At 42.7% G+C, this 13,737-nt stretch overlaps 1 protein-coding gene across 1 annotated transcript in view; it reads right to left on the reverse strand.

Moving 5' to 3' along the window:
* Positions 1–470: 470 nt before the first annotated feature.
* LOC106551211 (transmembrane protein 132B) overlaps positions 471–13,737 on the reverse strand; it is a 79,295-nt gene continuing 66,028 nt past the window's right edge. Inside the window, exons 4-6 of the mRNA XM_087703756.1 lie at positions 7,856–8,129; positions 6,312–6,503; positions 471–2,413 (exon numbers count right to left, since the gene is read on the reverse strand). Of these exons, the coding sequence (XP_087559882.1) occupies positions 1,295–2,413; positions 6,312–6,503; positions 7,856–8,129 (1,585 nt within the window). The 3' untranslated portion in view covers positions 471–1,294. The remainder of the gene's footprint in view (positions 2,414–6,311; positions 6,504–7,855; positions 8,130–13,737) is intronic.

Here is a 13,737-nt window from a genome sequence, read left to right on the forward strand (position 1 = left end):
TACTACTGGTTCTATGGGCGTGGCTTGGTGGGCGTGGCTTGGTGGGCATGGAAAGGAAAGGTTGCTGCAAAATCCCCATTTCCTCCCAATCAGCTGGGACTCGGGAGGCAGAGAATAGATGGGGGCAGGGCCAGCCACAGGTGATATTCGCCGGTTCTCCAAACTACTCAAAATATGTGTTACCGGTTCTCGAGAACTGGTCAGAACCGGCCGAATACCACCTCTGAAACTAATCTTTGTTCAAAATCTGCTTTTTCACATATACAAACACCTCACAAAAACATGTCAATCATCACAATCCCTTTTCCAGTTACCAAAGGAGGAAGGGAGGAGGCCTCTACCCAAATGGAACACGGGACTTTTATACAAACAAGTATTTTCTCCCCACCAAGCCCCCCCCCCAAAAAAATAAACCATGCTGCTTCTTTAATCGGGGCGCATTGCTCTCAATGAGTACATTTTTTCCTTTTTATTATCAATTAAACACGGTGCTGTCTTGATAGGACTATATTGCAGGATACTTTGGCACAACCAAGGTTGAAAAGTCTTCTCAAAAAAAGGCATATCATGTACTGGGAAATACCCCCATCCCACCTCCTCTGCCTACCCCACCCCACAATTCTTTTTAAAAGATCAAGAAAGCTCTTTAAACAATACTGCGAAACAAATGAACCGTATTAAAAAATGAAATTAAAAGGGTAGATTGGCCTGTGTTTGGACAAACAGGCCGTTTTGTTCTTATTTTTGTTTTTTGTTTTTTACAAGGAAGGTGGATTCTGGCTATGAAGACAGAATCTCGACTGTGCTTCTACAAAGATTTTCTAGAGCAGGGGGGGGGGGGAGAAAAAAATCAAGCCCACCCCATTCCAGTCTCCAAAATGTTTTTTTTCCCCAACATGTGAAAACGTGACGGACCAATCCATCTTCTTTGTCTCGAGCTGAACAGGATTGGCTATCGCAAGTTTCTGGCGGCATACAAAAAAAGGGAAAAAATGTTCGTTGTGTTTCTCGAAGATTTGTAGGTAGCTGTTTGGTATCCAAGGGAAAAGAACACAGCTGGGGTTCCAACTCACGGTTATTGTGAGCCCCCACCCCAGCTCTCCACAATCTGGAGAAGTGTCCCCCCACCCCATCGCTGGCTGCTTTTCGCAGCTCCATCGTCCATAAAACAGAAGGCATAAAGGTGAATACAAACATTAAAAGATAATTGTGTTTTGTTTTATATATATATTTATATATGTATAGGTGTGTGTGTGTGTGTGTGTGTGTGTGTGTGTGTGTGTGTGTGTGTGTGTTACATATGGTCCTGAAGTCTTTCCATATAGTCTCTAAATTCCTCGGACTCCCCTAAGTTCATATCTTGGCATACCCATTTGATGTTCTCATCACTGTCAAAGAGAATGGAGTTGGTGTAAGGGCCACCGTCTTCGGGCAGGATGGTGGTGTAGGAAGTGAATTTAACCCTCTTCCGCTTGGGCCCTGGAGGGTTTATAGGTTCACTCCTGAAGTCCTTGTCACAATCGTATTCAGAAGACCGGAGGATCTGGTTATGGAAGCTCTTCTGGGAACTCCCATTGAGGAGGAAGTTGCTCTCTTCAAAAAGCATTCCACGGTCCAGGATGGTGGTGCATTCATCCGAGGGGAGAGAAATGTCCACGGGGCTCTCCAACAGCTCGACCTCGTTGCCCAGCCACACCCAGTCATGGGAATGGGGGATGTTGCCTTGCTCACTGATGGTGAACCGCTTGTGACGGTACTTCCAGGCAAATGCCACGCAGTTGATTAAGAAGACCAGGATGGCTAAGCAGAAGACACAAAGGAGGGCGTACATCCCAATCTCCAGGTCGGTTAGACCCCTGGGAACCAAGGTGAGATCGCTGGGGTTGTTTTGTCTTCGGACGGCCTCTTGGGTGGGGAAGCTCGTCGAGGTAAGAGAATCATTTTGCAGGTGTTCCTCTCCATGAGAATTAATTGGATGGACGGGAGACTTAGAGCTTGCGTTGGGGTTGTTCAACTCATCACGATTCATGGACCAGTCCGCCCCTGCTCTCTCCCCTTCCAGGGAGGTCTCTATCAAATTGCTTTTAAAACCACTCTCTGCATCTTTGCCGTTCTTGTGCTCAGAGGTCTTTCGGCCAAACTTCACTTTGATGTTCCCTTTCCCGACAGCCAAACTGCTCTTCCGCTTGGACTTCTGGCATGCCTCGCTGATCACCAGTTCTATTTTAATCAAGGGTCCTTGGCCCTCGCCTTCAGCCACCACGGTCGGCCAGTCATCATCCTGCCTTTGATGGACGGACACCACCATTTCATCCAGGGAGGTGACCACCAGGGAGAAATCCTTCAGGTCGTAGATATCTAAAGGGGTCACGGTGCCATCACTAAATAAAAGCCAAGTGCTGAGCACAGCTTCCTACAGTGAGAGAGAGAAAAAGGAGCAGAGAAATGTAAGAGGTAAAAAAGAAAAAGATAACTACACCAGGAGTATCAAACTTAAGGCCCTGGGGCCAGTTCTGGCCCATGAGGTGCTTAGATTTGGCCCGCAGGGATGCCCTGGAAACAGTAAAGGACTGGCCTGGGGTACCTCTGCTAGAGAAAATGGAGCTCACAAGGACCGCATGCAATTCTCCCGAATTCCGTTTTTCTGGCAGAGGGTTGCAGGAGGCTGTCGCAGCCTAAAACGGAGCTGGGAGCCCATTTTCTCTGGCAGAGCGCTCAGGCCACCACAGGCACCCCCGACATGAGTAACATTGAGCTGGCCATGCCCACCCCAGCCCCCAGATGTCAAACACAACCCTGGTGTGGCCCTCAATGAAATTGAGTTTGACACCCCTGCTCTACACAATTGAGTTCGGTTCATTATAACTGATGGGGAAAGAGTAAGGTGGAGTCAAAAGAGGAATCAGACTAGAATCCCTACATAGTCACAAGCAAACTAAGTCCAACCTCCTTTGACTTCTGTGGACTGTTCTCTAACTCCTAGCTGTTGCTGACCATGATTTGAGAAGGTTCCTGCACATAGTCTTTTAGCAATGAATAGATTTAATTAGCCCTCCACTTTCAGTACCTGACATCGACCCAACTTTCTAGTCAGGCAAATGGTTATGAATGAGATTAGGTTAGAAACAACAAAACTGTGGTTTTATCTCTTGGGGTGGGGTGGGGTTGAGAGACAGCACCCATCACAAGGGACGCTGAACAGATTTAGAGTTTGGGGGGGGTCTCAAAGAGTTGGAAAAGCTTTGGTGGTGCCATTTGGGGTCTTCTAGATGACCCATTTTTTTAAATAAAAGGGTTTTTTATCTTTACTCTCATACATACATTTACAGGTATACATTCCCTTTTCTTCTTCCCCTTCCTCTCCCCTACTCTTCTCCTCTTCTTCCCCTTCATGCCCTCTCTCCTACTCTTCCTACCCCTCTCTCTCTTCCTCTCCTTTCCTCTTTCTTCTTTCCCTCTCCTTTCCTCTCCTCTCCTCTTACCTTTCCTCTCTTCCTTTCCTCTTTCTATTGTTGTGATTGCCTATTTTCCTTTTCCATTCTAGATGATCCATTTGAAGGATCTGCTGTTTCTTCTCCTCAGGGGAATCAAACAGTCTGCTTTCATTGTCGGTCAAACCACACACAGGGGCAGGAAGTGAAGCAGCAATAAAACAATTTTTTTTGCAGTATTAAAGTTTTAATCAAATGGAAAGTATTCCTTCTTTCCTTCCCCACTGCCTCAGAACTGATTGTCAATGTGGTTGTTTTCACAGGATTGCAGAAAACACTGTCAGGCTTCTAAATGCTTTTATTTTCATTCACTTTGGGAGGGGAGATTCCACCGATAATGGAGCAGAATGTTTGCAGAAAGGGTATACATTTTTTTTAAAAAAAAAACCTTTAGATTACGTGGAATAATAATAATAAAAAATACAGTATACAGATGCTAAAGTAGATAAGATAGTGATCCCAAAGAGTATGCTACTCTATTTGTTTTTAAAACAACCAACTGGAAATTGCTTTGCACACAAGTGGCTTTTAAAAGAATGAATGCTCCATTTGAACATAATCTTTCCATCTGCATGTCTCAGAATGCATTTTGCCTCTAAGCTATCTGTTGATTTGCATCCCAACCACTTCAATAAACGAGGCATCCTGAAATCAATCTGACCTCTTTGCCTGAAATTACCTGTGCAAATGTTGTTTTTCCTAAGCCTGCCTAATTCTTTGAAATAATGTACCTTTGGTTCCTCCCTTGATTTTTTTTATTTGTTTGTTTTTTAAGGCAATTATCTGAAAAAAATGGGCAAACATTTTCCCATTGATTATCCTGGCTTCTTTCCAGTTTTCCAATTAATACATCTGATATACCCAAAATCCATATTCTTGTAGTTCTCACTCTATTTTATGATCAAATTTTGTCATTAGGGTGGAAGGGGAAAGAGCTTAGCAAATTTTTTCCTGCAACCCAATACTTGAGATGGTTTCACTGCAGCTCTGAACATCTCCCTGCCTTGTTTGTTAGTCAGAGCTGTAAATCTAGAAAGCAAGTTTGGAAACAATTGATTGAGAAGGTCTAGATGATACATTATTTTAATTTTTTTAGATACTGTTTTCTATTTCAATGTTTTGTTGTATACTACCATTTGAGATGGGTGGTTTAGAACTATGATACAGAAGATAGATAGATAGATAAATAGATGATAGATGATAGATTAGATAGATAGATAGATAGATAGATAGATAGATAGATAGATAGATAGATAGATAGATAGATAGAGGTAGGTAGGTAGGTAGGTAGAGATTATAGATATGATATAAATGATAGATAGATATAGCTAGCTAGATAGACAGACAGACAGATAAATTGATGATGGATGGGTGGATAGATAGAGATGAGAGATAGATAATGGATGGGTAGATAGAGATTATAGAGATGATATAAATGGTGGAGAGGGAAATACAAAATAGATAGAGATAGAGATAGAGATGATAGATAGATAGATAGATAGATAGATAGATAGATAGATAGATAGATAGATAGATAGATAGATAATGGATGGGTAGGTAGGTAGAGATTATAGATATGATATAAATGATAGATAGATGATAGATAGATAGATAGATAGATAGATAGATAGATAGATAGATAGATAGATAGATAGATAGATAGACAGACAGACAGACAGACAGACAGACAGACAGACAAATCGATGATGGATGGGTGGATAGATAGAGATGAGAGATAGGTAATGGATGGGTAGGTATGTAGAGATTATAGAGATGATATAAATGGTGGAGAGGGAAATACAAAATAGATAGAGATAGAGATAGAGATGATAGATAGATAGATAGATAGATAGATAGATAGATAGATAGATAGATAGATAGATAGATAGATAGATAGATAGATAGATAGATAGGTAAGTAGGTAGGTAGGTAGGTAGGTAGGTAGGTAGGTAGATAGATAGCAATGGTGGGTTGCAGGTGGTACGCCCTGGTACGGGCGAACCGGTGCCTGCCCGGAGCACCAGGTACCATTCCGATACGGTGCTCCGGAGTACCCACCCGCTTGCCCGAGGTCCTTACCTGTATTTGAACTGTTTGGCGCTTCCACTTCCACGCAGGGAGCGCACAGCACCTGCGCGACACTCAACCGAGCAGCTGGAGTGTCATGGAGGCATGGCAAGAAGTAAGGATGCATGCACACATGCTGTGCACATAAATGTTGTGGACTCCGGGCCCCGTTGCAACCGTTCCAGTTGCAATGGGATCCGGAACCCATCACTGATGATAGATAGATAGATAGATAGATAGATAGATAGATAGATAGATAGATAGATAGATAGATAGATAGATAGATAGATAGATAGATAGATAGATGATGGATGGATGGATGGATGGATGGATGGACGGACGGACGGACGGACAGACAGACAGACAGACAGACATCATAGACAAGAGAGAGAGAGAGAGTTAGACAGATAGACAAATTGATGATAGATGGGTAGATAGATAGAGATGAGGGAGATGATAGATAGATAGGCAGACAGACAGGCAGACAGACAGACAGATAGACAGACAAATAGATGAGAGAGAGATACATGAGAGAGAAAAAGAGACAGACAGACAACATAATATAGAGATAGATGATAGAGAAACAGAATCCAGTTCCATATCCACATTGAGCTGAACGATGTAGAAGTTTGTCCTTTGCATTAACACACCTGGTCACTTCAGACGTTTATCTTACAATCTCATTTTCAGAGAAATCGAGGAACATCCCTCTATCTTTCCAATGGATGGTGATGATCCCTAAATCCTTCCTACCTGTTTAGCGGCGTGAAGAATATCCGAAGCGGAGGCTGTGGCCACCATCAATCTCTTGTTCCCTTTATTTGTCTGGAGAGACAAAGACAGGCCCGCCACCAGTTGTACTCCGAGGTCCGTGATGGTCACTCTGTCTTCTAGCACGATCACAGTCTTCTCAGCCAGAATGGAATCGGACAGAGGAGAAAGGACCTTCAAATGTGGGAAAAGAGGGTGAAAACTCACATTGCTCAACCTAAGAAAGTCAGACAGTGATTTTAAAGCAAGAATTGGGATCTTCGGAGCCATCATTCAACTGGTCCACTGGAGAAAGAAGCAGATGGTTCTCCTCCCAATTAAAGTGGCCGTTGCAAAATTTCAAACTCTCCCAAGTGTTTCAATGCTGCCCTAAACCTATCGCAGATTAAGTTTACAGAAAAGACAATGTTAATATACCTTCCTTACATGGAAGTCTCATTGAGTTGAACTGGCTCCCAAGCAAGAAGGTAGGATTTGGAGGCCTCCTTAGAACTTTTGAAAGTTAAGCACTTCTCAACTTTTTCCTGAATTACCCAACTTATCTTCCTGTTGTGGTCTGTCAGCCACCAGCCCCTCCAGCAGCCAAATCAGAGGAGGAGGAGGCTTGGGAGTCAGGGTCAGCATCAAGGCAACCTGGGGGCTCCCAGGGGGAAGAGGGAATGGAGCTGGCAGAGAAAGAGACAGAGGCAGAGTCTGAGCCGTCTGTCAACCCTGAGATGGAGAGTCAACAGACCCCAGGTCTGGAGGTGCCTGATGAGGAAGAGGAGGAACAGCTGGGTCCAATGCCTGATGCATGGATGCTCAGAAGGCAGGGGAGAGGAGAGCAGTGGAAATCTATGGGCCGATCCTTGGGACAGAAGAGCCACCACTGCTACAGAACCTCCACCCTAGCTCTTGGGATCAAAGGCAGGGGGTGGAGATGAATAGATGTGACAGACAACTATTCATCTCCCTGCCGGACAGACTTGTTAGCCTGTGGTGAGAGAGAAACATTTTTCCGGGGCTGCCGGCCTCCTAATAAAGGAATCTTTTGAGTTCACATCAGAAGGTTTGTCATCTTTGGGGACCTGGGTCAGAACACTTCCAATTTCAGCCTTTAGACTTATTACCTGCAAACCTGCTGGATGCCAAGCCGAGGTGGCGCAGTGGTTAGGGTGCAGTACTGAAGGCCACTTCAGCTGACTGTTATCTGCAGTTCAGCGGTTCTAATCTCATCGGCTCAAGGTTGACTCAGCCTTCCATCCTTCCGAGGTGGGTGAAATGAGGACCCAGACTGTGGGGGCGATATGCTGACTCTGTAAACTGCTTAGAGAGGGCTGAAAGCCCTATGAAGCGGTATATAAGTCTAACTGCTATTGCTATTGCTATTACCTTAGCAGAATGCAGTTTCTACAATATCCCCCAATTTCACAGCTCAACTAATGTGTCTTCATGGCTGGCCTTGGTTTGATTCACCCTTTGAAGCTCCCCTCAATGTTTAGTCAGGTGTGGTTCATGTTCTATCAAGGTTGGGTTTTGCATCATACCTGAACCGTCGTAATCCCTTGCTCACGGCCGATCAAAACTCGCCCCCCTTGTAGCTTGGCTACTTTGGACTCTTCCACCTTCATGAAGTCAGCCACCAGGTCCGTGATGTCAAACTGCCATTCAGAGCTAAGCATGTAGGTCAGCTGTCCTCCAGGGTCAGATGATTCGGCCACAAACTGGGTCAGGACACGCACCATCGCATGCTGGTACTGGAGGGTGCAACCTTTGCCCTTCTTCTCATCATCCTCTTCCTCGTCGCTGTCACGGGTGGGTCTGTCAAGGCAGACACACACATCATGAGAAGGGTATCGGTTGTGTTGAAGAACAGCCTGGTTTCTCCCCCCCCCCGACAGAAAGTCCTCAGCTTATGACCCAATGGAGACCAAAATTTTCATTGCTAAGCAAAGCAGTTGTTAAATGAGTCATAGCCTGGTTTGATGGTTGTTTTTGTCCATTGTTGTTAAGCAGTTGTTAAGTGAATCATGAGGTTATTAAGCAAATCCAACTGCTCCCATTGGCTTGATACTGCAGGAGTCAAAAAGAGGGCCGTGAAAATATTTACAGACCCCTCACATCCTGGACATAAATAGTTTCAACTTCTACCCGCAAAACGACACCATAGAGCACTGCACACCAGAACAACTAGACACAAGGACAGATTTTCCTGAACGCCATCACTCTACTAAACAATTAATTCCCACAACACTGTCAAACTATTTACTAAGATTGTATTACTATTATTCTTCTCATCCTTCCTATTACCTATTTGCTTTTCTAGTTATGACTATAACATTGTTGTTGTATTTTTATGATTTATATTGTTTTATTTAGTTTCCAAATATGATTTGATTGATTATTTAGTATCCTATGATTATCATTGTTGTATGTTATGATTGTTGATGATTTTTTGAATGTATACTGAGAGCATCTGCACCAAAGACAAATTCCTTGTGGGTCCAATCACACTTGGCCAATAAAGAATTCTATTCTATTCTATTCTATTCTATTCTATTCTATTCTATTCTATTCTATTCTATTCTATTCTATTCTACTCTACTCTACTCTACTCTACTCTTTTCTATTTCTATTTCTATTTCTATTTCTATTTCTTATTCTATTCTATTCTACTCTACTCTTTTCTAATTCTATTTCTATTTCTATTTCTTATTCTATTCTATTCTTTGCTTGTTGGAAACTGTATGGGAAGGTTGCAAATGGTGATCACATGACCAAAGGACTTGTTATGGCCCATCGGCTGCCAGCAGAGTTAACTGCAGAGTCAGATGAGGAGGAGGTGGAGGGAGTGCCTGGGCCGGTTTTGGAGCATTTAGAAGGCTCTGATAAGGAAACAGCATCAGAGACAGAGTGGGGGGCTTCCATCCTCCCCCAGGTGGAGAGGTCTGAGCTGAATGCGGGGGAGGGACAGATGGGGCCCATCCCAGATGCACGTATGCACAGAGAGGAAAGAAGAGGAGAACAAAGGAAAGCAATAAGCCGGCTCTCAGGGAGAGACAAACTCAGATCATAGCCAGCCCCTCCCTGGCTGGGAAATAAACAGGAGGGGTTTGGGAGGGGCCAGTTGTCACAGACAACCATCCATTTCTAGTACACAGCAAGCAACTCAGATTCCTTGGCTAAACCCAGGCTTGTTGGGACTAATTATATTTGATTTTTTTTTTTTGTTTATCCATGTAAATAACAGACTGTTACTGCAGGAATGAAATATTTGAGGAAATATTAAAAAAGCAGAATATTATGCTTCCCTGGGCGAGAAACGGAGAAACGTGTTTTAAAGACAAAGCAGCTCCCTGCCTCCCTCTCTTCAGCTCCCAGGTGATGGGACAAAGACATGCTCCTCAGGAAATGATAGGATTAGCCCTCTACCCATCTCACCACATGGCACCTCTGATGATTACATCACCCAGCAAGGCTCAACCAAGCCTGGGATTCTGGACAGTCTACAAAGTTAGCTAAGACCATCACCCTTTGCCCCCTGGGAGTCTGACAACCAATGGGATACATTTCTTGTACAGGAACAGGAAACTCTAAGGCAGGGCCCAAGACAGCATATAAATATATCCCTCTCTCCACTCCATGTGCTTTTTTGCCCAGGACCTCAAGCCATGTGGTTCTGTCCACCATTAGACCATCCTTCCAAGCAGCCTCCATGTTTCCAGTGTCTTTCTCCCCACTTGGAACTGAACCCAGATGGACATTTCTTCCAACACAGGGAAGAGCAAGCTTGCATTGATTAAAAAAAAATAGAGACAGGATTATCCAAATTCAAAGAGCGTAAAACTGGCTTTTTAGCCAGCCACGATCAAGAGTGAAAAGTTCCTTCTGTCTTCTCAGCTTTTGGCCTGCAAAGGTGATCCAGGAACTTTAACGAGGGAATAATTATTTTCTAGCCATGTCATGAATCAAATTAAATATCCTTCTTCAGGCCATCAGTCTTAGCCTGCCTCACTCCCAACTCTGACTTGACTTTAATCTAAATGTATTTGTTTCATTTGCTGCGATCGGGAGAGCTCCAGTTCAGAAGCTGGTTTTTCTATTCGTTGTGCACTGTAGTACATTAATTCTGAGCAGATATCTAATCAAATTTCCATCTAGAAAACTATCCTTGTGGGGAGTGCCATATTATCTCAATTCCACGTTTCCTGTCTCTTTCAGATCCCTCCTCTCTTAAGGTGTTGGGGCCCACTGGCGGCGGAGCTGGCAGTAGAGTCGGACAGTGAGGAGGTTGGGGAGGAACAGGGGCCAGTCCTGGGGGCTGAGGAAAGCTCAGATGAGGGCTCTGCAGCAAAGGCAGAGAGGGAGCTAGACAGCAATGAGGCAGAAGAACAGCTGGGGCCTGTTCCCAGTGTGCGCATGCACCGAGCTGCCAGAAGACAAGAACAACTAAGAAAGCAGGACTGACTTAGGAGTAAAGCCACACCTTGGAGGTGATTGATCCCTCCCATAGGAAACAAGAAAGGAGCAAATGGGGAGGGGGCTTTTTCAGGAAGGAGTTCGTTCATTTGGTCGTTTCGAGATTGGAAAGTTCTGTTTGTGACTATAAGAAACTCTGTGCCAAGTGTTGCCTTGTCCTACATTTGGAAACGGAGTTATCTGGCACTCTCCAAACGAGATAAGGTTCGTGTGGATAAACATTCATCGGAAAGACTGTTTGCTAAGCCTTGCTGACTGTGAATGAAAGGAATTCACAGTTGTGTAAATAAAAGGGGTTTTGCCGGGACCAAGACTCTGCTTCTTGCTTTTTAAGGATGCCTGGGTCAGAACATAACGGACTGGTATGATACGGGGAACCATCTTATGCTTGGTGGCTTTCCATAATCTCATTGGAGATAAGGAATCCCAATCTTGATTTCCTTACTGCAGAATAGTGCATTTCCATGGTTCCAGGAAAGCAACTTTGCCCCGTGGGAAAATTGGACACAATCAACTTGCATGTAGCTGGATCATTTCAGTGCAGAAGAACCTTGGGAAAGAGACAGAGGCACGGAGGTGTTGCTCTAGACCTCACACTGGCTTTCTTGGCAATTGCAATTGCCAAGAGCTCTCCTGTGGGAACCAAGGTCATCCCAACAGATGGCAGTTAAGGAGGAGCAGGAGGGAAGAAGGCGGGGCTTAGCAGTGAGAAGACGGATTTTCAGGATATTCCTGAAATTCCTCTATTCCGAAGGAAATTGGACGGTCCTTTTCGGACCCAAGCTGTCCCGGAGAGACAGTGAAAGGTAGGAGGAGATCCAGTGACCCCAGAGACGTTCGCAAAGTCCCTGGGGGGGTTGGAATTTAACCTCCTTTGCCAGTGACTTCTGGATTAGCTGTAAGTTAACCGAAACTGCAGGTTGCTCCTAAGAATGGCGTGAGTGTTTCCAGCTGGTAAGGTGATTTTATTACTCAGAGAGACATGGTCCGCATAAAAATTTAAGCTAATTGAAACCAAAGAACAGAAGAATCTAGTGGCGAATTGGATCTTTTTATGGGTTCATGGACGGTGGTTACCCTATTTCTTAAATGTTTTAAATGCTACTTACATGGACAAAGGAAAGATTACTTCAACATCTCCTCTGACTCTCTGTAAGTGGGCTGTAAACCAATTTACTATAATTTGGCTCCCTACAACTTGACACTTTTATTGCTTGGCTGTGTTGGTCTAAGATCAGATAAGATTGCACAGCTCCCAGCTTGTTTTTACTTGCAAATACCTTAAAGCCTCTAAAGGAAAAATACTAACTGCGTCACAAATATGGCGTCTGTGCAAGTTTCAAATGATTCATTTCAAATGATTTTTTCTGCATTACAAAAGCTGTCTGACACGTATGATAGAGTTGAAAAAAACTGGACTATTTGCTATTTTTAACATCAAAATATGAAGAAAAAAGTGAGAATGTTGAATGTTTGAATGTTCCTGAAATACAAACGAAGGATGTCAGAAATGAAGATTCTCAATTTGCTGACATTCCAGGCATCTGGTTTAAAGATTCTCAATTTGCTGACACTCCGGGCATCTGGTTTACTTTGGAGGGAGAAAGAGATGCAACGTTTGAAGGGGGGGCAGCCATACAGAAGATTTATTTCAAAAGACAGAGCGCAGGAGGAATGAGAAGCATTAAAGAATTTATACTTTATGAAACATCATTTGCAAAACTTTCGATACCACCACTGAGAATTAAAGACACGCTGAAAAGTGCAACAAGCGTAGGACAACGACATTATATGAGAGGCATCTTAAGCAAAAAGGTGCGAAGATCTTCTTGTTTGGACTTGCTTATAAAGACATTTGGAGAACTTGATCCACGAATGGCAATAGGATTAAGGAGGTTTTGTTATTGGAGAGACACAGGCTGATAGATGGAAGAATACAATTCAAAATTAGCTAAACCTAATTATTTTTATTTGTAATAGACATAGTTGAATAATAATTGATAATGATAGTAATGTATATAATGTGGAGTTGATATGATAAATAATAATTGGATATGAGAAGGGAAGGTTAGAAATATTTTTAGACCATATACAAAGGTTATTAATCACAATAATTATCAGTATTAAAAAATAAAATAAAACTATATACAGTTAAATGTTAACTAATATGGGGAAAATGTTATGATATACGATATAATTACATAAAGAAAGGAGAATGATAATAAACTATATACATGGAAGATGGAATTTTTGGTATTAAATATTATGGATGTTTAGCTAAAACAGGATATGAGGATTTGATGTTAATAGAGGATTTTACAAACAAGTAAATGAAATGCTAGCATGTGGTTATGGATTAAATCTTTGGCATAGTTAAGGATGAAAGATGTTTAAATAACTGTAGTCAACTAAAAGTGGAGGTATAATGATGTCAATATGGTAAACATTTGAGTTAAGATATTTGAATTAATATGAATTAATGGAAGAGATGCACCAAAACATGTTGTAACCAGCTGATATATTTTTTTATAATATATACCTGTGTTTTTTGTTTGTTTTTTTTCTTTTGTTTTTTCTTTTTTTTCCCTGCCTTGTTTTTTGTTTTTTGTCTTTTTTGTGTTTTGATTTTTTCTTTTCCCACTGGTGTGGGCATGTGTTGTTTATGTAACAAAATAAAAAAATTTAATAATAAAAAAAAGGAGGAGCAGGAGTGACCAAGGAGCCTGCCAATCGCTTCTATCGCCCGCCAATCGCTTCAATCGCTATGATGTGACCTGCATCCTTTGGGAAGGGAAACTTTCACTCTGTTAGTTACACTATAATCATGGGAATTTTTAAGAGTTGGTTTTCACTAGCTGTGCCAATATTATGTATCCAATAAACATGTTCTTTGAGGAACATGCCTGCCTCGGAGTTCTGATTTCTTTGGATGCGTTTCTCAATGCTGACA

The sequence above is a fragment of the Thamnophis sirtalis genome, unplaced genomic scaffold (assembly GCF_051295495.1).
Source record: "Thamnophis sirtalis isolate CommonGarterSnake01/CBP01778 unplaced genomic scaffold, rThaSir2_p1.2 scaffold_2, whole genome shotgun sequence".
Lineage (NCBI taxonomy): Eukaryota > Metazoa > Chordata > Lepidosauria > Squamata > Natricidae > Thamnophis > Thamnophis sirtalis.